At 38.9% G+C, this 23,176-nt stretch overlaps 1 protein-coding gene across 1 annotated transcript in view; it reads left to right on the top strand.

Annotated features, from left to right (window-relative positions):
• The first annotated feature begins 1,170 nt into the window (after positions 1-1,170).
• Positions 1,171-23,176, top strand: part of LOC107742579 (activating molecule in BECN1-regulated autophagy protein 1-like) — a 71,564-nt gene continuing 49,558 nt past the window's right edge. Inside the window, exons 1-10 of the mRNA XM_016555618.1 lie at positions 1,171-1,400; positions 2,088-2,146; positions 2,290-2,473; positions 2,622-2,794; positions 3,277-3,343; positions 3,438-4,861; positions 10,504-10,590; positions 13,204-13,386; positions 17,275-17,349; positions 18,725-18,825. Coding sequence (XP_016411104.1) covers positions 1,269-1,400; positions 2,088-2,146; positions 2,290-2,473; positions 2,622-2,794; positions 3,277-3,343; positions 3,438-4,861; positions 10,504-10,590; positions 13,204-13,386; positions 17,275-17,349; positions 18,725-18,825 — 2,485 coding nt within the window. The 5' untranslated portion in view covers positions 1,171-1,268. The remainder of the gene's footprint in view (positions 1,401-2,087; positions 2,147-2,289; positions 2,474-2,621; positions 2,795-3,276; positions 3,344-3,437; positions 4,862-10,503; positions 10,591-13,203; positions 13,387-17,274; positions 17,350-18,724; positions 18,826-23,176) is intronic.

Genomic DNA, 23,176 nt, shown 5'->3' with positions numbered 1-23,176 from the left:
CTTAATATTGTGGTTTGGAAGTGACTGAGGTAAAATCACTGCTCTTTTTTTATTTTCTTTCGGTGTCACAGAAAGTGGAGTTACCAGACAGCCCCCGCTCAACCTTTCTTCTGGCCTTCAGTCCTGATAGGTACGACCACTCTGACTTTTTTCTCATAGTCTTCAGTACAGATCTGCTAAATAAACTGACTGGCTGGTCACAGGCTTTTCCAGTTAAGGCCTATCATCAACAAGATAATCAGAGAGGTGTTTTTGCTATTTGTCTCTTCACAGGTCTTTAATGGCCTCGACCCATGTGAACCACAACATCTACATCATAGAGGTTAAGACAGGAAAGTGTGTTCACTCTCTAGTGGGTCACCGCCGGACACCCTGGTGCCTGACCTTTCACCCTAGCATCCCTGGTCTTATTGCTTCTGGCTGCCTGGATGGAGAGGTTCGAATCTGGGACCTGCATGTAAGTCTTGACCATACACGTATTCAAAGATTGTTTGGTCAACTTGTAATCGTTCTACTCTTTGTTTGTATATCATTTCTATATATTCCTATATATTTTCTATATAGTTCTTATTCATTTTTATTATAGTTTTAATCAGTTTAGTACATCAAGTTAAACTAAATGAAAATGTTAAGTGAAATGTTGGCAACTAGCTGAAATAAAATAAGTTTAAGTATTTTTTAAATGTATTTTTTTTGTTGTTGTTGTTGTTGATGTTTTAGTTAACTAAACCCTGCAATAGAGTTTCTATTTTTCTGTGTAAGATATTAAATATAGTAATTCTGCCATTGCACATGTGTATTCGTAATCTTTGTAACAATGCTCGATTGTTTTCACACTGCTCTTCCATGGCTTGCCTATTCATGTGACATGGCCAGGATACATCATCATTTGGCTCTGTAGTGTTGCATTAAAATGTTCTTTTACACCTTGTAATCTCCTTCGACACCTGTGCTGATTGTGCAGAGACCATATTTAGAGGCAGTTTGTGGTGAGATACAATGCTGGAAGATTTTACATGGAATTGAAATTACCAAGAAATTATGGGAAATTGTCTCATTGTCATCAGATTAATATTGAGTTGTAGCCAAGTTATGATATTCATGAACTTTGTTGGCCCTTTTTTATTTTTACGATGATTTGTTGATTTATTTCTCTCTGCCCCCAGAATGATGGCGTGGCAGTAGCAGTGGTGGTCTAGCTGTGTGTGAGCCGGTGGACGGCTCTGGGTCTGGTGTGAGAGGGACGGAGCGAGGAAGAGTTTGTGGAGATGAAGGTGGGACAGAAGAACTCGGTGTGTATCCTGTCCAGTCGAGAGCGAGGAGAACGAGGCCTTTCCTCACACAGGATCCTGCAGCAGCTTGTGGAGGAGAAGACACAGCGCATGAAATGGCAAAGCCAGGTAACAGACTCACTGATCTCTGTCATCTGTTGACTTGTAGCCTGTTCTGTGGGAAATATTCAATATTATTAAGACAACCTTATTTTATTTGTTTTGCCAACTGTGGAGCTTTAGGATTTAGGTACTATTTGAGGTTCTAAATAAATACAAAAACTCTAAAGAACTTCTAAATAAATAGCTTTATAGCCATGTACATTTATTCTTTCATAATTATTGTCAAAAATTGACTTGGAAAAAGTACACACTCTGCCCAGCACCCGTAAAGGGCCATTCACAACAAGAACGATAACTATACGAATAACTAGCGTCCACATCAACAAATTATAACTTTCTGTTTATTTTAAGCTTGTGCTGCAATGCTGCAGTCTTCTGCTTTAAATGCGCAAGCTATTCTGATCGGCTGTCAATGTTTATAACCTTCATCGGCTGTAAAACAATCATTCTCAAAGTGATTCCAACAATATAGTTCCTCCATGTCATTATCGTTATAGATGTAGACTTCACTATTCTCATAGAATATGAGACTTCACTATTCTCATAGAATTAAAATGATTATTAACACTTAATAGTTACTGTATATCTATCGTAATAGTTTTCGTCCTGGTTGTGAACAGGCCTTAATATTGTGGTTTGGAAGTGACTGAGGTAAAATCACTGCTCTTTTTTTATTTTCTTTCGGTGTCACAGAAAGTGGAGTTACCAGACAGCCCCCGCTCAACCTTTCTTCTGGCCTTCAGTCCTGATAGGTACGACCACTCTGACTTTTTTCTCATAGTCTTCAGTACAGATCTGCTAAATAAACTGACTGGCTGGTCACAGGCTTTTCCAGTTAAGGCCTATCATCAACAAGATAATCAGAGAGGTGTTTTTGCTATTTGTCTCTTCACAGGTCTTTAATGGCCTCGACCCATGTGAACCACAACATCTACATCATAGAGGTTAAGACAGGAAAGTGTGTTCACTCTCTAGTGGGTCACCGCCGGACACCCTGGTGCCTGACCTTTCACCCTAGCATCCCTGGTCTTATTGCTTCTGGCTGCCTGGATGGAGAGGTTCGAATCTGGGACCTGCATGTAAGTCTTGACCATACACGTATTCAAAGATTGTTTGGTCAACTTGTAATCGTTCTACTCTTTGCTTTAATATGTTTTTGTTTTGTTTTCGGGTGATTTGTTGCCACAGCTTAATTTTGCTCAAAAGAATTGTGTGTTTTTGTTTCAGGGAGGCAGTGAGAGCTGGCTCACAGAGAGTAACTCAGCAATTGCATCCCTTGCTTTCCATCCTACTGCTCAGCTGCTGCTCATTGCCACCAACAATGAGCTGCATCTATGGGACTGGAGTCGGAAGGAGCCCTTTACTGTGGTGAAGACTGCTAGCGAGACAGAGAGAGTCAGGTTTGATGTGCTTACTTTTTATCAATTTAAAGGGATAGTTCACACAAAAATGAAAATTATGTCATCAACAACACACTCAAAGCCTTTGTTGTTCAAAAACCCATAAGAACCATAAAAGACTAATAAACATGTTTTTAACGAAACATGAGAGATTTCTGTCCTTCCACTGAAAGTCTATTCACCTTTCAACTTTGATACTTTAAAAGGTTTGTGAAAGAAATCTCAATTAAGCGGTTTATTCCATCTTCTGAAGATACACGATTGTTTAATATGATGAACAGATTTAATTTAAACTTTTATTCGCATATAAACATTGATTAACGCACATACATAGAGCTCATTCAACATGGTAAGAAGATTCTCAAATGGTCTTGCTTGACGAGCAAAAAACGATTGGGTTTAAAACATGCGGGTGAGTAATTGATGACTGATTTTTAATTTTTGGGTGAACTATTCCTTACTTTTTTGTGTGTTTTTTGCAGGTTGGTGAGATTTGATCCATTGGGTCACTATATTCTAACTGCCATTGTAAACCCTTCAAACCAACAGGTGAGTCTTGCTGGAAATTTTGTTGTTTAAGCACAAGACATTTCTATTCTCTAAAATTTGGGACTATACATATGCTTGCATTTGTGCGTTGCAGAATGACGATGATCCTGAGATTCCAATGGACAGTGTGGAGATGCCTCATCTCCGTCAGCGCTCTTTCCTCCATTCCCAGCCTGTAAGACGCACACCCATCTTGCACAATTTTTTGCACATCCTCACTTCCCGCAACTCCGTCCCTCAGTCTGGAGGCACTCTTGCTGCTTCCAGTGATGAGGCCTCTGATTCGTATGGGCGTTACACTGTTTTGAGGGATCGATCCCGACTGCCATACCATGGTTGCGTTCAGTCACTCGGAGTAGTGTGTTTCTGTAGCCGTTGCTCATCAACACGGGTTTCGTCTCCGCCTGATGAGGACCCTTCCGACTCCGCCTCCTTGGAGGGACAATCACATGCATCTACCTTTTCTTCTGCTCGCACAGAGCCGCGAATACCACGGTTTCCTGTTGAATCTCATGCTTCAAATCGGCCCTCAGCATTTAGCTGCGTGTATGGTGGCGGGAGCAACGTGCGGAACATTTCTTCTAGCTCTGGGAGGAGGGGAGTGGCTGGAATGGCACCCATCCCACCTTTCCGGCAGCAACCACCAGGCAGGGAAGATGGAGGCCGTCTCCCTGGGCCAGACTGGATAGGCTGTGTGCTTAATGGACGAGGTAGTAGTATGACTCCACCCAGAACCAGCGCTTCCTCTGTCAGCCTGCATTCTGTCCTGCGACAACAAGGGACTTTTAGCCAGTCACCTGTTTACACCTCAGCTAGTGATGGATTGGGCCATTCTCATAGCAGCGGCAGCACATCAGGGACTAGTTCTAGCAGGCAGCGCCCACCAGAGGAAGCGGGGCACAGCAGCCCTTCTTTCATCCGCAATGTTCTTCAGTGTAACCTTAACCGCTATTTCATGGAGTGTGAGCGAATGCAGGACCTGGTGCAGCCTCTAGAGGGCAACAGGCAGGACCAGCAGACTCAGGAAATGCTGAATAACAACATGGACCCAGAGCAACCAGGTCCATCTCATTACCAGCCACTCTCCAGTGACGAAAACCCTTCACGCAGTCACATGAACCGCTGTAGAGTCTGCCACAACCTTTTCACCTACAATCAGGGTACTAGGCGCTGGGAGAGAACAGGTCAGCCGACATCTGCTGAGAGAAATGCAGCTTGGCAACCTACTAGTCCTGCCCTCCACAGTGTAGCCCCAGTCTCTCACTCTGATCATGACCTACTGGAACACAGACCCATGGAGCCCAGCCCAGACGCCCCAGAGCCTCATGTTCCCTTTTCCCGCAGCACAGCAACTGGTCAGCAGGAGGAGCAGACTATTGGGCTGGTCTTCAACCAGGAAACTGGACAACTAGAGCATGTTTACAGGCAGTCCGCCACCTCTCGCTCAACAAATGTATCACAAGAAGCCATAAACCAGGAAATGCCTGAAGACACACCAGATGACGATTACTTACGCAGGTGAGGCAGCAGTCTTGTTTGAATGCTTAAAGAGGTCATGTCATGAGGAATCAAACGTTCTTATTTGTTTGATATTGAAAGTTTTCATTGTACTAGAAAACATACCAAGTTTCCTCACCAGTCCAAAAAGATTATTTATTGAAATTAAGCTGCACTAATGACTAATTTTCGCATCTTATTGATATTAGATGTTGGCTCATGGCAATCTACATTTAAATGACAGCAGTGCCGATTGATGTTTAGAAACAGTGAGGTAAATAGGAGGAAATAGGGCTCATCTAAAATAATTATTGGGATCAGTGGTTCAGACTTATACTTGCCAAAGTTTTCACTGACCCCACTGCAAAAAAAAAAAAAACAATTCTCTTTTGACCTTATATACTCAACCGTTCAATAATGACTGACAGCACAGACATTTACAATATTACAAAAGATTTTTATAAAATCTTCAAATTATGTTCATTTCAACTTTCTATTAATCAAAGAATCCTGAAAAAATGTATCAGTTTCCAAGAAAATATTAAGGAGCACAATGTTTTTAACATTGATAATAAGAAATGTTTCTTGAGCACCAAATCTGCATATTACAATGATTTCTGAAGGATCATGTGACACTGAAGAAGACTAAATAAATTACACTTAAAATATTTTTAGAGCATTTGAATGCCTTACAAACTTAAACATACTTGGTTTTCTGTGATGTACTGAACTATTGTAGACTCTGTATCTAAATATCAACTAATATAGAGTGGGTTGTAAGAGATCCCAGGCGTGACAGTTCCTTCCCGAAACACTTGGACGCAGGCCCTAGGTCAGCCGGCCAACCTTATTATTGAGCCCAATTATATTACAATTTGTAAAAGGCAAATAATGATTAGAGTTAAATGTGTGAAAGTTTGTCGAACTGTGTTATTACTGGCTGCGTGTAGCATATGAAAGGTTTGTGCAACTGATTGCAGTGTAGATTGTTTTGTAATCCAGTCACAATTCAATGCAGGGTTTGCAAAGATGCTGTTGGCAGTGCAAACTGTATTTGACCTGACAGCATACTCGGAAGTCTGCGTGTGAGTGTAGCAAAGCACTGTTACTCATTTCATATGTGAAGGGACTGTTTCTTAAAGCACAAATGCTGAAAATGGTTCGCATATGAAATGAGCAGGGTTGGGAGGGTTACTTTTAAAATGTATTCCGTTACAGTTACAAATTACTTCATTAAAAAAGTATTCAGTAACGTAATCCAAGTACCACAATATAAAAGTAATGTAATCTGATTACTTTTGGATTACTTCAAGTTACATATGTAAATAAGTCATAAGTAATAGTAAGTAAGTAATAGTTAAGCCTGCATTTCAGCCCGGGCCCGACTTTTTGACGCCCCTAGGGCCGGGCTTCGGGCCAATTTTCACATCATAGTTCAGACGTGGGCCGGGCCTCAGGACTGTTTTAGGCTTCTCCTTATTTTTATATTTTAGCCATCAATTAATTAGTGATGAAAAAAAAATTTGCCGCGCTGGTGGAAACAACACGAGACCGTGCTACTGCGACTGTCAACAGCGGCTCGACGGTGTTTAGTGTCCCGCAGCAGCAGAGCGAGAGTGCCGTCAGCGCAGCTGAACAGATCTGCGTTCAAATGCACGCAATAGGCTAAAGCTTGCCGCAAAGCCCCAGCAAAAGTAATTACCATGAATGTGTCAGGGGGAAATAGTAAGGAGATATTTGAATTATTTACTAATAAACTAGTGTTTTCTGAGTCGGTGTCTAGTATAAGCTGTTTTGGGAGAAGGGGAAAAAAGACGGGCTCGGGGCCTCGGGCCGATAATTCTGATAAGCTGTCGGACACGGGCCGGGCTAGGGCTTATATTTGAGGCCCGTTCAGGGCTCTACCAGGAACTATGATGAAGCAGCGCTAAATATATAGCGTTATGTCAAAATACTCATTTATTTAATTTTAAATTAAACAAATGTAATCCTGATAGTATTCCCACTTTTTACAAAATGTAACTGTAATCTGAATACTTTGTTTTTTGATGTAACTGTAACGGATTACAGTTACTAGATTTTTGTATCCTGATTACGTAACGCCGTTACATGTATTCCGTTACTCCCCAACCCTGGAAATGAGCAACAGCTCTGCGTGAGGTGCTCTGGTGCTAACACACCAGCTGTGAGTTTGATGTCATGTCAAATATAATTTTAATCTTTCTTATTCTTCAATAGCTTATCTGCATATCAACACTGTGACTTCCCCACAGCATAGATGAATAAACTTTAAGTGAGTGACGTGACAAACAAAGTGTCTTTTTTTCATTTTGCTACATAAATTATAAATCTCACCAGAAAGGAATTGCATAGAGATTGGTCAGTGTATTTGTTTTTATGTCATTGTTTTTATATTTGGATTTATGTAAATTTCAGAAGAGCTTGTTGTGTTCACCAAGCATGCCAAAAGTGAAATGCATGGCGGACTTCTGAAATGGACTGAGTTCATTTATAGCCTTCACATGCAAGTCAAAATTTCACCCTGAACTGCTGTAAGACCCCTATAACAGATGAAAGTATCTGCAACTGACAGAAACTCTAAGTGAAAGGAACATGTTTGTTGTATTTATGCTGTTCATAGCAACACAAGCAGAATGAAGCTGTCATTTGAGATTTGTGAGCTTTCATTTCTCACCCTTGTGTTCTCAGCTGTAAGGAACACCAGGTCCTCGGAAGTGCTGACAGTTCTTGAATTTAGTTGAATTTAATTTAATTATTGTAATATCTGGAAAAACGGCATCTTCTATTGAAGAGTGATTAAAAGTGCTTTCAGTGAACTTAGTGTATGTGTACACTACCATTCAAATGTGGGCACAATTTTTTTACATTTTTTAAAAAGAAGTCTTTTATGCTCATGCATTTATTTGATCAAAAACAGTAACATTGTGAAATATTATTACAATAACAAATATATTACAAATACAAAGCTAAATTGTCAGCAGCCATTTGTATGACATGATTCTTCAGAAATCATTCTAATATGCTGATTTGGTTTTCAAGAAACATTTCTTCTTATTATCAGTGTTGAAAGCATTTGTGCTGCTTAATAATATTTGTGGACATTGTGATGATTTTTTCCCAGGATTCTTTTGTTCAAAAGAACATAATTTTTTTGAAATAGAAATCTTTTGTAATATACATGTCTTGACTATTACTGATCAATTTAATGCATCTTTAGCACCAGATAAAATCTTACTAACCCCAAACATTTGAACGGTAGTATATGTGTAGTCTTTTCATCATAGCAATGTAGGAAGAGTGAGTTGCTAGTCTACAGTGAGACTTTTATGCTTAAGACACATAGAATGTGTTTGTGCATCACCAGTTTAGGAAACTACTATTTTTTAAGGCCCTGTAAAACTAGTCCTGTATTTTTATTTGTTACTAATGTCCTTATGAACCCTGGATCAGACTGCTGATGCTGCACTCTGTCTAGTTGAGTCATTTAATGTAAGCATTGACTCATGGCCTAGTATTCAACTGCTTCTCTGGACTGTCACATTTTACTAATTCAAATAAGTAGCCATGCAAACCCTAGGCCACTTGGCTCATAAAGAGAAGTCTGGTTTTGTTGGGTGCTGCAGTTAAGTTAATCGATCCACTTTTATTAACTTAAGTTGAAGTTCATCACATTGGCACTTTTGTAAGGAATCTGATGTAAAATGTGGGACAGTCTTCACAGATTACTCCCCTCAAGGGGTCCTGCAATGCCAGTTACAGTCCTTTGGGGGGCAGTAGCTCATCACACTGCATATGTGGCGGTAACTATGCACACAGATCTCCATCACTGAGTGGCCTATGGGCCTTTATTCTGATGATGTACTTGCACTCTAACACACAGTCCTCCTCTTTTCATGTCACCGAACATCCTGACCCATGTGCATGGCTGTGCTGTGATTTGGCTGCGTTTTAAGGCCAATGCTGTGCAACAAAAAACAGTATCACACTTCACTTATGCAGAAGTGCAACAAGAATTAATACTCTGTCATTTGACGGTCTCCCACGAGTCCCGCTCCAGTTCAGTGTTACTGACTCACAGCTTTGAGCATGGAGCAAAGTTTGTAGACAAAACGAGTTACCAGTAGGGCTGGGTATCGTTCAAAAATTTTCGATATCGATACTCAAACACTGATCGATCTGCGCCTTACTGACGTTGATGAGATTAACCCCTTAGGTATCGAAATTTGGTACCGAACGACGAGACGTTTTTCGATACTCGATGGTATCGAGGCAATTCGGTCGGTGCCTAAAAAGTATCGAACTCGATACCCAGCCCTAGTTACCAGAATTACCAGAACAGGAGGGTTCTGAAATATTTTGTGCATTTTTAAAGAGCCTTGTTTGCTTCATCTCTGTTAAAATGCAGATCTTGATCTTTAAGAGTCAAAGGGAGCAAACAAAGCAAATGTGTGAAAAGGAGTCAGAATCGATCCGTTCTGTTTTTGGTGTGAGTCAAAGGGCAGAAGATGGCATTCTAATGAAGAGCTGAGCACACCCACACCAAAAACATTCACATACACACACATCACACTGACTCATGCTGAATAAAAATGCCCCGCTTGCGACACAACTGTCCGTCCTGCTTTGTGCCCTGACAGTACGAGGCAGCATGTTTTCGTCCACAGGTCTCAGTCTCCTCTTTTAATGGCCTTCAGCATACTCTTTGGTGTGTGAGGAAGTTTGAGTACAAACTCAAACTTAAAGAGCAGGTCATATGGGTTTTTGAAAAATATCTCTTTTGCAGTTTATAACGTAGCTATCCTTAAATGAAAACAATCTGCAAAGTTGTTAATCATACCACAGAAATACAATTTGAACCTTTTGTTGTGTGCATGTCATTTTACCAAGGACTGCTTCTCTAATCTTGGCTTTTATCTTTGTTGGCTTCTACTCTTCTTAATTTGGGCTAACAAGCTCTCCAAACCACAACCTGTAAGTACTATTGATACGTTATGTGTACATTTTCAATTGAGTGCTCAAAATATCTCGTTTTTGTGCTAATATGTGATGTATACCTAGTGCAGCTTTAGGTTTCCAGGTAAAGCACGATATTACTGTCTTACTGAAATAGTTCTGATAATTCGCTAAGGGAGGGGTTTGCTCCGAACTTGCTTGGAACGAATCGTTTCGAAATCATTGGCAAATGACTCTAATATTAAATGTATATTCTGAGAAAATTACAATGTTTTCTGACCTTAGATGCATTTAAACCTGTTGTAGGTGACTCCTACACAATATTAGGACACTTTAAAATACCATATGACCTGCTCTTTAACAAATTCCCCAATTTAACAGATTTTTAACTGATTCCTAGCCAGGCCTGGCAGAGCTCACATCATTACTTACACATTACATTCATTTAGCCTTTGCATAACAGTCGGTAATGAGCATACTAATGTCCTTGTTCAGTTTAATGAGATTTTTAATGATTGTGATGGCCCATGGTGGGGAGTGTTACTGTAGAAACTGCATAGTGCAAATTGGAGGAAAATGTGTCTCCGTCTTCTTTGTGTGATGTCCTGTCCAGAGATTCTTTATATGAGCAGGAGGTGAAAGTCTTCACAATTCAAAAATATGCAAAGCAATGTAATTCTGTTTTGTAGGAGGTTGCTGGAGTCGTCCATGATGTCTCTTTCCAGATATGACGTCTCTGGATCACGAGACCACCCCATCTATCCCGATCCGGCCAGGTGATTCATTGTGTGTGTATGAGTGTTGCGTGAACTGCATCTCATGGTCATGCCACTTGGCCGGTGAGGTCTAGGTAATGAGGAAGACTGTGTGTCATGTTGCCGGTCAGCAGTGTGACATTTCAGACCTGCCAGCACCCCAATGTCTCCCTAATTCAAACACACACTCACATAGCCTGTCAGCATCCTCTGACTCTGAGCGAGGCTCATAATAAAGTGAGTTCATGGCTAGTGAGTCATTGTTGAGCTCTGGGGAATCAGCTGTGGTCCAGGATCTAGACAGATTGTTAGCACGGACTCCCGCTGGCAGGTTCGCACAAACACACTGGCTGACGCGCCACTAACCTGTGAATTACCACAACAGACTCATTTCCCCCTGAGCAGAATGTACCTGGTGTTAGAAGCCATCCGAGCAGAGGGATAGTCTGACTCCAACACATTCAGAGCCACAAGTAATTGGCGCTATATGACATGGTTGTTTCCTGATCTCTCTCTCTCTGTCTGTATATTGGTCGAAAAAAACACGTCCTCGAACACATGCTGATAAACTGTGTGTGTGCATTGTGTTTAGGCTCTTTCAGACAGACTGTCACTGATTTGGCTGATTCTCAGTTCCTTAGAGCTCTAAAAAGTTCTGCCAAGTTTCTGTCCCTGCAATTGTATGTGTGTGTATGTGTTTGTGAGGGACAATATTCTGTTTCGTTTGCTTCATAATTACAGTAATTCTCTTTGTGATTGGTAAGGATGTGTGACCATTATCACACCCTGTGGTTTATTTGGAGTTTAGCTGTTTGTCTTAGCATTAAGCTCATCTGTTCCAAGCTGGTGGCAGATGTCCTTGCTCAACTAGTCCAAGACAGAATGAAACTCCAGATGCTCTTCCGGTCTAAACTGCACAAAGGATTTTAGTTTTGTGGGTTTCATTCAGCGAGTCCCTTTTCCAAAATGCTAACTAATGTCTCAGCAGCTTGAGCAGTTAAATGAGAATAGATGCAGCTTTCATTGAGTGGATACGAAAGAAGGTTTTTGAGGAAAACATTCCAGGGTTTTTCTCTATATAGTGGACTTCAGTGGGGTTTCACTGGGTGGAAGGTCCAAATTGCAGCTTCAGTGTAGCTTCAAAGCGTTCTACACGATCCCAGACGAGGAAGAAGGGTCTTATCTAGCTAAACGATCGGTCATTTTCTAAAAAAGAATAAAAATTATATACTTTTTAACCTCAAACGCTTGTCTTGTGTAGCTCTGCAATGCGCATGCGTACTCTGTGCAGTCCCATTCGAAACAGTTAGGGTAGGTCGAAAAACTCCCATCTCATTTAGCACAATAAACATGATAATCAGAACCAAAACAGATGTTTTTAGCAGGTCTGAGCTGTAATGGCGCAGCTCTATTCTGGAAAAGGGGGCGGGGAACAGCAGCTCATTTGCATTTAAAGAGACAGGCCCGAAAAATTGCGTGTTTCTGCTTCCACTCAAAATAGGCATTTTCAAAATGATATAATAAATGACCTGTGGAGTATTTTGAGCTGAAATTTTACAGACACATTCTGGGGACACCAGAGACTTACTTATATTACATATTGTAAAAAGGGGCATAATATGTCTCCGTTAAAGGATTAGTTCACTTCTGAATAAAAATTTCCTCATAGTTTCCTCACCCCCATGTCATCCAAGATGTTCATGTCTTTCTTTCTTCAGTCGAAAAGAAATTAAGGTTTACCCTAACTGTCATGAAACTGTCATGAACCGGAATGCACAGAGTTCACGCAGAATTAGACAATACGAGCGTTTGAGGTTAAAAAGTATATAAATGTAATTTTTTTTTAGAAAATGACAGATCGTTTCAGTAGATAAGACCCTTCTTCCTCGTCTGGGATCGTGTATAACACTTTGAAGCTACACTGAAGCTGCAATTTGGACCTTCCACCCAGTGAACCCCACTGAAGTCCACTATATAGAGAAAAACCCTGGAATGTTTTCCTCAAAAACCTTAATTTCTTTTCGACTGAAGAAAGAAAGACATGAACATCTTGGATGACATGGGGGGTGAGAAAATTATGAGGAAATTTTAATTCAAAAGTGAACTAATCCTTTAAGTATATATCAGCTGTGCACAAAAGTTGTTTAAAAACAGAAGATGATCAGAGGAGGTTCCTGTCAGGGTGGAAAAGGTCAGATGGTTACTTACAAACATAAAAATGTCACTAATTCAGTGAACGGAAGTGAAACACAACATGTTTATCTGTGAATCAGACCGCTTATACCTGAGTCATTTGGATTGGTTTGTCTATACTAATGTTATATGGATTAACTTAAACATCTCTTATTGGCCATTGCTTTAATGTACTCAGCAGACAGTTTGTGACTGGTTACAGTGCTGAATGGTTGAAACCACAGCTGTAGTTCATAAGTTTAAGATTCTAAAGTATCTGTATCAGTATTGGCAGTATACCAATATTATATTGGCACACATATTGTGTATCAGTGCATCTCTTAGTACATGTATTTATTTGATTCATGCGTCAGGACAGAAACAGTAGGATGACTTGTTTGGTATGTTGCCTAGTAAATATCTAACATCACTGTGGGTTCTATCTGTGTTGTGTGTGTGTAGGTTGTCCCCTGCAGCATATTATGCACAGCGTATGATCCAGTATCTGTCTCGGCGTGACAGCATTCGCCAGCGCTCTCTGCGCCCCCCCAGCAGACCCCGACACCTGTCCTCCAATCCCAGCAGTCTCTCCCCTGGCCCTGCCCCCAGCATGGAGAACAACGAAGTTGACTTTGAGGAGTTTGAGTAAGTAAACAATAACAGACACATAAAGCCTGTGCCAAATTGTTTCTGCATTCTAACCTGCTCTCATCCGCTCGTAAAAATCTCTATGGATTTATTTTCCTGTTTTGTTGCTAAGCAACCCAACAAACATACAAGGCAGGCTCTGAATCCCAGAATGTCATCATTTCTGCTTTTCAACCGACTTATTGAGCTTGCCAACAATTTTACCAGAGTTGCCCGTGGCATCTCTTCTTATAGTGCTTGGCATTAGCGTTAGCCTTGGCTTGAAATGCACTTTAATTCCGATGGGACGTAGTAATGTACTGCTTTGAGCTTGCTGCTTTATTCCAGCTAGACAACTGTGAAATTATATAAGTCAGAGAAGAATTTTTCCTCTCATCTGTTGTGTTTTCAGTTCAAATCAAAGTTTTGTATTGTGCTTTTCAAAATACATATTATTTCACAGCAGGTTTACCAGGGTTCCTAAGCAGTTTGGAAAAGTATGGAATTTGATTTGAGTCATTTCCAGGTCTGGAAGAGTCCAGACTTTTGCCCCTATTTAATTTTCTATAATAGAAAATTAAGAATTTAATGAAAATACATTTATCATACAAGAAGTGTGTTTTCATGGCAGCTGTTTAGTGATTGTCAGACACGACTGAATGAATTCAAGGTCAGTGCACTTTTTCATTATGCAAAAATGCAGGTTATAAGCGTTTTGGGTTTCTTCTCACGATATTCTTAGCACCGCATTACAGAGTTTCTAAAAGGATCTTTTCAAAAATAAAAAAATATACAGACTTTCATGTGTGCACGAGAAACCATTAAACTTAGCATATAGGACAATGCACACTGAGCCACTTATTGTGCCATCAGCCCATTTCGCGGTGAGGTTTTTTGGCCGCCACAGAGTATGCGTTAAAGCAGACTTAAAGCCTTGAAATGTGACATACTGCCCTAAAGAAAGACACATTTTTAACGCTTTTTATAGTACCAGCCTTTTTTATAAACCCTTGAACTTGGCAAATTGGACAATGCACACAGCCGTACTGTGCCATCAGCCCAATTCGTGTCATTGTTTCTCCACAGATGATGCGTACTACCCTCAAATATATCTCTATTAATTTGTGTGTGCGTGCAAAAGTCTGTTTTTTTTTTTTGCTTTTTTTTAGGGGCTCTGTATGTTATCACTTCGAGAAAATCAATAAAAAAAACCCTGAGAAAATAAAAATATTTACAGATGACTATGTAACAAATATAAAGCTGAAAACAATGCTCTATGAACCATTTATTTTAAGGTCTGAAAATCTACTGAGAGGTTTGGAAATTTGAGTCTTGAAAAGAATGGAATTTAGAGATGGAAAATGTGTAGGAACCCTCGTTTACTAAGAATAGTGACTTACAACCCCGATCAAGCAAAAAGGAAACAATGACAAGGAAAAGCTCCCCACTATGTTTAAGTAGATAAGGAACAAACTTTGGTCAAGCTAGGAAAGCCCACCTGCTCGCGCTGTCAGATATTTAAACAAATTACATTAAAAAATCTTACTGACCACAAACATTTGGATGGTAATGTTCTCAAAAGAAGTCTCTTATGCTCACCTAGGCTGCATTTATTTGATCATAAATACAGAAAAACGGTAATATTGTGAAATATTGTAAAAATGTAAAATAATTGTTTGAAACGTATAAAATGTAATTAACTCTTTTAATGCCAAAATAATAGACAGGATTTTCATCCTTACTGGATGAAAATATTTTCCAAAAAAATAAAAATAAATAATAATCAAATAAATAAATAAAAGTCTTGTTGACCTCAAACTCAAAACTGAACAGTAGTGTATACACAATGAATACATAAATATATATTATAGAAGGATTTTTTTTTTTCATAAAAAAAATAAATAAATAATAATAATTCTGAAAAAAAGTCCCATTGACACCCGCATAAATGTCAGAGCAGATTTCCAGTGGTGGCTTTCCTCTTGTGCCGGGTGTTGAATGTCGTCTTCCACGTGAAACGGAGCTAACCCATTCAATAGGGATGCAACGATTATAGATTTTGTTGGTACGATTATTGTCTGAGGAATAATCACGGTTTTACTGTTATGACGATTATTATGCATGTATTCATTTCCCAACATTAATTCAATTCAATTCAATTCAAGTTTATTTGTACAGTGCTTTTCACGATACAAATCATTGCAAAGCAACTTTACAGCAAATTAAGTTTCTACAATATTTAGTGGTAGCTTATCAGTGGTGACTGTCAGTCAATGTACATATGGCAGAAATTAGGGCTGCACGATAAATCGCACGCGATATTTAACGCGCATCTTGTCAGAAAGCCGGTTCTGTATTTAATGTTTTCAGTTTGTACTTTCTTTACATTTCTTTCGGACCTGGGGTAGAGAATTTGGAAACATGGTGAAAAAAAAATCTTGTTGGTTTTTACTTATGAATAATACTACAACAGGGATAGTAAATAACAAAGTTAATGAAGTAGCTCTGATAAGCACGTCATTTTAAGCTGGTGCACCGCTAGTGTAACTTTGTTTTCGTTTTGCGCAAGCTCCAACAGTTCCGTTCCATGTAACAGAAACACTCGGGTTAGCGGAACCTTTACGATTAATTAACCGTGATGTTTTAAAGCGCGGTTAATCGCGAAACCGGTTAATCGCTGCATCCCTACCATTCAACACACACAACTACCAAACACATTCGACCTGAATTACCATAGTAACACACATCGCTTTCACTTATTGATGGCACCATACACTCGATTGGCAGGCGTAGCAGATTTCGCCATCGTAGCTGCCAGGGTTGTGTACGTACGTGTGGGGCTTAGTTATCAAAACAGGGGCAAGGTCCTGTTGGGCTATGGGAGTGTTTGTTTTGGTGCTTTCAAATATCAACATCATTTGGCAAAATTCGCTTACTTCACCTTTAACTATAATGCAAATTAAGTGTAATGATTATAATGAGTTCTAATGAAATAGGTGCCCATGGGATATGTGAGTAGTGGGATACCGGCTGTGTGTATATGACGCCTGTTAAGACATTGAATAAGACTCTGCAAAGGCAGATGGGGCACAGGGGGGTTGAAAAATAAGCTATTTTTTGAATTTACTAAGCCATTACAGTTTTTTCCATAAGCAAATTATGAAATTACATGTCCCTTGCAATCTCATTTTCAGACATTTAAAAATCTAAGCCATACTCTCTTATTTTGAGAACTTTTATAAAATCCAGACTCATATTTGTAATATGCAAACGCTCTTTTATTTTGTTTGTTTTTGGAAGCAGCCAACTTGTCTGTGCACATGGCTTTAGTTCTTTTATGGAACCATTAATGCTCCAAAAAATGTCTCTCTTCTCCTCTCTCCAACCCCTCCACTAGTTGAATATCAGTGTTTCTCTCCTCTCCAAACCACGCTTCTCTTCTCCCCCTCTCTTTCTCTCTTTTTTTGGCACGGATTAGATGCCCTCCTCTAAGCTGATGAATAATTCCACCCGCTGGCTGGAGAGTTCAGCGTTCACTGCAGTCTGGGACCACAGATCCATATTCATCAGAATACTTATGAAACCCATCAGTCTTTCATTTAGCTCTCATATTAATATTTATGTCTGCCAAAAAAAAATTTTCATAAACTTTTTCTTTTTTTTCAGTTCTTTATCATTCATTCCCACTCTTACCTTGTAAGCGTACTGATGACGTTCTCATTCAGCTAAAAACATTATTGCAGAAATGCTTAAGCTGTTTAATTAAGTATTCACACTTTGACTTAATTTTCCAAAATTATAAAAGACAAATTATTTTAAGCAAGTTATATTTGATCTAATTATTATTGTTGCTGACCATTTGGTTTGTGTGTTTGTGTGTGTGTGTGTCTGTGTGTGTGTGTACAGGGACAATGGAAGCAGACATAGGGCTCCTCGTAACGCACGCATGTCTGCCCCCTCCCTTGGTCGCTTTATGCCCAGGTAGGAACACTTTTAGTCTGTTTATGCCAACGCACCAGAAATACATGCTAACTCTGTTCCAAAACCTAGTGAGCTGCCTCACTGCCTGCTGCCTACATGGACAGCGTCCATCTGAGAGTGTGTTGTGTGTAATACAAATAGCACTCTGCTGGCACAAGAAGTACACAGGAGACTTGACTCACAGTTGATTTCAATACAGTTGATGTGAGAGATGACACAATATTCTAATAATAATAATAATATTATAAATAAATATTATATTATTAGAAATATACACTACTTTTAATATAAGTTTGGGGTCAGTAAGGTTTTTTCAAATGTGTTTTATCTTCAACAAGACTGCATTTTTTATTAAAAACAGTAATATTAATAAAAACACTAATATTGGGAAATATTATTACAATGTAAAATGACTGTTTTCAATTTGAATATATTTTAAAATGTAATTTATTTTTGTGATGGCAAAGCAGCCATTACTCTAGTCTACTCTATTATCAATGTAGAAAACAGTTGTGCTGCTTAATATTTTTTTGTGGAAACCCTGATACATTTTTTTAGGATTCTTTGATGAATAGAAAGTTCAAAGCGAAAGTTCACATAAGTTTCACACTATGAAAAAGAATTCTGTTGTAACAGACTTTACTGTCACTTTTGATCAATTTAATGCTTATTTGTTGAATAAAAGTATTAATTTCTTTTACAAACTTTTGAACAGTAGTGTACATAGCACACACATTTGGGGAATTAAAGGGGTCCTATTATGCTCTTTTACAAAGTCTTGATTTTGTTTTGGGGGTGTACTAGAACAGGCTCTCATACAAGGTTGTTCGAAAAACACATTATTTTTCACATTTCTTTAGTGCAGCTCAACCAGGTCTCGTCCTTTGATATCACAAATCCCGGAAAATATGCGTTGTAGTCCAAACGAGTCGTTCGTTGTAGTTTTTGAAAAGTGATTTCTGTTCAATAAAATATATCATTGTGAATTGGACTTTGAGCTTTGTAACTTTGCAGATCTTTTTTATGCTCAAACAGCAACATTACAGACTAACTAAAGTTGAAAAAGTTAAAAAGCATAATAGGACCCCTTTAAAGAAAAAAATTAAATTATTTAAACTTTTTACTGATACTGTTTACAATTTAAATGTCTATTGAAATTAGTTTTGTTATCAGTTACATTTAAAATCTGCATTTATTTATTTATTTATTTATTTTTTTCATTTCATCTGTCATGCTGGATATATTGTTTTACTGAGTTTTTCACAGTGCTCTATGGAATTTCCTTCTCTGTGAAATATGCATGTGATGCTGATATGTTACACAACCTCAAAACTCTCAAATCTTGGGTTCACATGTTTCCCTCCATCTCTCCCAGGCGGTTCCTCTTGCCGGAGTTTTTGCCGTATGCTGGAATCTTCCATGAGCGAGGGCAGCCGGGCCTGGCAACACACTCATCCGTCAATAGGGTCCTCGCAGGTACGTTCGCCCTCTAAAGCTACAGGAGTTTTCTAATATTAGATGGGCTGGGTACTTACTAAAGGCTTTGTCAGGGATGAAACTTCCCAGAAATGTTTGTATAATGTCATGTGTCGGGTCAATGACGAGTGCTAATTCGCCCACTCGCCCTACTATTTTGGCTAGGAGGGCTCTCAGTGGGGCTCTTTAACAGCAGTTATATTAGCATGGACTTTTCTGCATTAAAGAGGTAGTTCAGCTGAAAATAAAAAATTCTGTTGTCATGTGTTCACACTCATGTCGCCCCAAATGTGTTTTATTAGCTATTATAGGGCTTCAGAAGCCATATAACACTACAATTGTTTTGACTACTTTTTTTTATATTAAACAACTTCAGATGAACAAATTTTGAGTGAACTACACCTTCAGTATTATGCATATATAGCTGGAGTGCCATCAGCGAAGTATTAGCTACAGACAAATTGTTTCAGCTAATTAATTATGTTTTCTCCCTTGCTTGACACAAAAAGCTATGGTTTTGTATTCCATATTCTAAAGTCCCTTGTACCCTACCTCTTGCACCAAACCTGCACTTCAAAACAACTTTCTAAACACCCAATAGTCTCAAAATATACATCTTGGTACACCTGTATGCCCTCATCTCAAAAAAAGATTTTTGTCTTGAAACCAGCTGCATCACTGAACATCTTTCCTACATATAGTCAACAACTTCCAGAAGTGCGGAAAAATCAAACGTTGTGAATGAATAGTAAATTACTAGAGGTGTACTGTGGAAGCAGAAAAAAAAATTATATTTAGGAAACAACATGCACATTTGTTTTTTTTCAGGACCAGCATTACAAATTTTTATCAGCCATCTTTTAAGTGCTTGTGAGGGTGGACGTCCCTTACTTCACAGATCCCACTCCCTACATACCCTGCACCAATTCAACATAATAAAAGTCCACAGAGCCGTTTCTTGTTTTTGCACACCAGCATTATTTCTCTCTCCCACACAGAGAGGCATCTTCAGCCCACACTAATTGCAGTGTGTGATACGAGGTTCAGAAATGCCCCTCTCCAAACCCTCTCCAGCTCACACAGAAGAGCATCATGGCTTTACTTTACAGAGCAGCAATCGTTCAGTCCCTCTCCTCTCCTTCCCTTCTCCTCTCCTCTCCTTTCTATTTTTTAAACTGAAAATTCTAAATGAAAATTCTGTCATCATTTATTTACTCTTGTGTCATTACAAACCTGTGTTACTGACCTTCTTCTGTGAAAGATATTTTGAATGTTTCATCTTTTTTTTTCCAAACAATAAAAGTCAGTATGGTCTAGTGTTGTTTGGACCCTAATTATCTGCAGAAGAAAGAAAGATGTGCAGTAAATGATGACAGAATTTTCATTTTTGGGTGAAATGTATTGTGCAGCTGTGATGTAAACAAAGTCCATGTACATGGCAGTGTTGGAACAGATATTACAGTCATCTGACATATTTTTCTGTGGCAAGATGAATTATGTGCATAAATTAACTGTGAATTATTGTTAAATCAGTACTTTATCTAGTTTTTGTAATTGTCAAGTTCACTGGGGGTGAACTAATCATATTGAATTGTTCAGTTTTTTAAATAGAGAATGACTTTACCCAGCATCCAATAATCACTCTTGGGATTAAAGTTCAGTAATAGTGGTTGTTTTGTGGACTCCTGTTATATTGTGTTGCAGAGGGTAGTTGCATAGCCATGAGGTATGATTGGCCCTTGTTCTAAGATGAGAGGATATGACTGTTATTGTGAACTCCAGGGCAAATGTCCAAACCGAGGCAATTACCAGCACACATTCCCCCTCTTCAAGCATTCTCCTTCTCTAACTGCTCTCAGACAACCTTATACAAGCCCCACAGTGCAGAGTGCAAATACACACACACATTTAAGACACAACTTTCCACATGCCCAGGATTTCTCTCTCACTCTCTCTTGCTCTCAGCACTTTTGCTGTGTACTTATTTCTCTACTCTGAAATCAGGGATCTTCAATTACTTTCTTTCGAAAGCCAGATTATCCAAATGAACATTTTAGAGGAAGGCCAACATTTTTCAAAGTAGTTATTAGAATATAGCATTTTCATTTTAAGTCTAAAATGTTATCATGAGAAACAAAACTAAACACACCTAATGTGCTCAATGACTGAGAAGATAGACAGACATTTGTCTTTATTCAGCTGTCCTACTGTACACATATACACTCTACACTATACACACATACACACATACATACACAGTACACATGATCATTAATGAGTAAATTCAAAAAGATGATTTAATGATGTTCAAGCTTAAGAATGACTCATAGCTGTATAGAACCAACCATTGTATGTATGCAGGTTCAGTGGCTCTTCCTGATATCACTTTTTACGCTACACTCTGAACAAATGAGCTGCAACAGTTTAATGCTTGATGTCAACAGTCAAGTTATTTGCATAAATACATCTGATTGAGTGTGACTTGATCAAATATGTGTGATTACGATGTGCTGGGTCATGTTTAGAAAGTAGCTGAACTATGACCATTGGAAGCTGAAAACATGCTGTGCTCTGGCCTTGTAATTGTTGACCACTTGAGTGCTTTTGATTTCAGTTTTGTAAAGAGAGCACTCTCATGTATCAGACAGCTCTGTATAAATTTATATAAATTATAAAAGGGCTGTATAAATTGATTAATGGGCTACTTTTGGCCCATGGGCCACTTTGCTGACAAGCCGTGTTCTTGATTCTCCTCTTCTTCCCCTTCTGCCTACCAGAATGTGTCTTGTGTAATGATATTTGTTTTCAATGAGAATTTTGGTGGTTTGTAACTCAACTTCAAACTGTCCAACTATATTTAAGCTATAGTTCTCATGGAAACCAAAACAAGACTTTGGGCATTATCTTAGGGTTCATAAATAAAAATATATTTAATAAAAAAAAATTTAAACAGACATGGATGAATTGTTCAATAATATTTATAACATGCATTTACAAAATAGATACGATCGGTTGCCTTATGTGAATATAATCGTTTGTTGAAAAGTCTGATGAGAGTTTCACATTGTTCAAATTTAATCAGCAGTCACACCATTGAGAAATATTAGGGTGTGTGTTTATTAAATACTGTTTAACTACAGATAGGAAGTGCGATAAAACCAGAGCTGGAGGGCCTTAGGATGGAGTGTGTAATGAATGAAGGGTTAGTGATGGGGAACAGCGACCCTCTCTAATTCAGCCCGTCTCTGATCCATTCAGTCCTGTGCCACCCAGCTCTGCAGGCCTGACGGATCCCTCAGGCTGTTGTTGTCAGAGAGAAACCCAGTTTATATGGACTTTTCAGAGCATGAAAAACTGCAGCACAGACCCAATTATCTTTAATGGAATGGTTCTTTCACCAGACTTTCGCTCTCTATTCTTGCTCTGTCGGGTCAGTGCTGAAGAGGCTGGTGAATATATATGAGGCTTATGACTGAATTCCACTGCATGGGCAGATTGGTAATTTATGTTTTGGTGTGTGAAGTAAATTTCAACCATTTTGGAAAGCACTGATATAATTAGTTTTATCATGAAGAAACACATTTTTCTTGGTAGTTGTCCTTAATTCAGTTATTGTACGGGACACTTGTGATGACCTCGTTTAGCACACGCACCACATGCCATACAAAGACTCCCTCGGGTAATCACTCCTTAAAACACTCAGTAGAGCCGCTCTTAAAACACAGCTGAGTCTACGTATGGAGAGTTCAGGAGAGGTCTCCCCCTCTCTCTCCCTCCTTGTTTCTCTTGTTTCTCGTCTTTGTCTTTCTGGGCAGCTCCAGGTAGTGACCCGTTTTTGAGAGGTGCAGCATCAGTAATGCCCCTTAGCAGCTCTTTATTCTTTTGCATTGGCAGAACTCAGAGGACTCAGAGTTTAGGGGTCACATGTCATAACCATTTCCTGCTCTATGGATAAAGGGTTTCTGATTGTAAGATACTGTTGAGAGGTACCATAGCTCTGTAAGGAATGGAATACTCGCTTACTGAATACTTAAGCAGTGCGGTGTATACTGTATACAGACTTCTAGTTTTTTTTAGTAGTATGTGAAATAACCGTATTGTAAAATGTATTACATTATTGTTGTGTAATGCATTCTATCATAGATCAGACTGCAGAATTGTTAATTATTGAAGTTATTTAGTTTAACATGTTATATATTTTTACATGTTTACATAACACACGAACACACATATACACGCATATATATATATATATATATATATATATATATATACAGTGCACAGCATAAATGAGTACACCCCCTCTGAAACTTAACAAATTCAGCAATTACTCTTTGCTTAGAAGACATGT

Source organism: Sinocyclocheilus rhinocerous, unplaced genomic scaffold (assembly GCF_001515625.1).
Source record: "Sinocyclocheilus rhinocerous isolate Xijiao unplaced genomic scaffold, SAMN03320098_v1.1 scaffold587, whole genome shotgun sequence".
NCBI classification, from domain to species: Eukaryota; Metazoa; Chordata; class Actinopteri; order Cypriniformes; family Cyprinidae; genus Sinocyclocheilus; species Sinocyclocheilus rhinocerous.
This window is presented reverse-complemented; position numbering and strand designations above follow the sequence as displayed.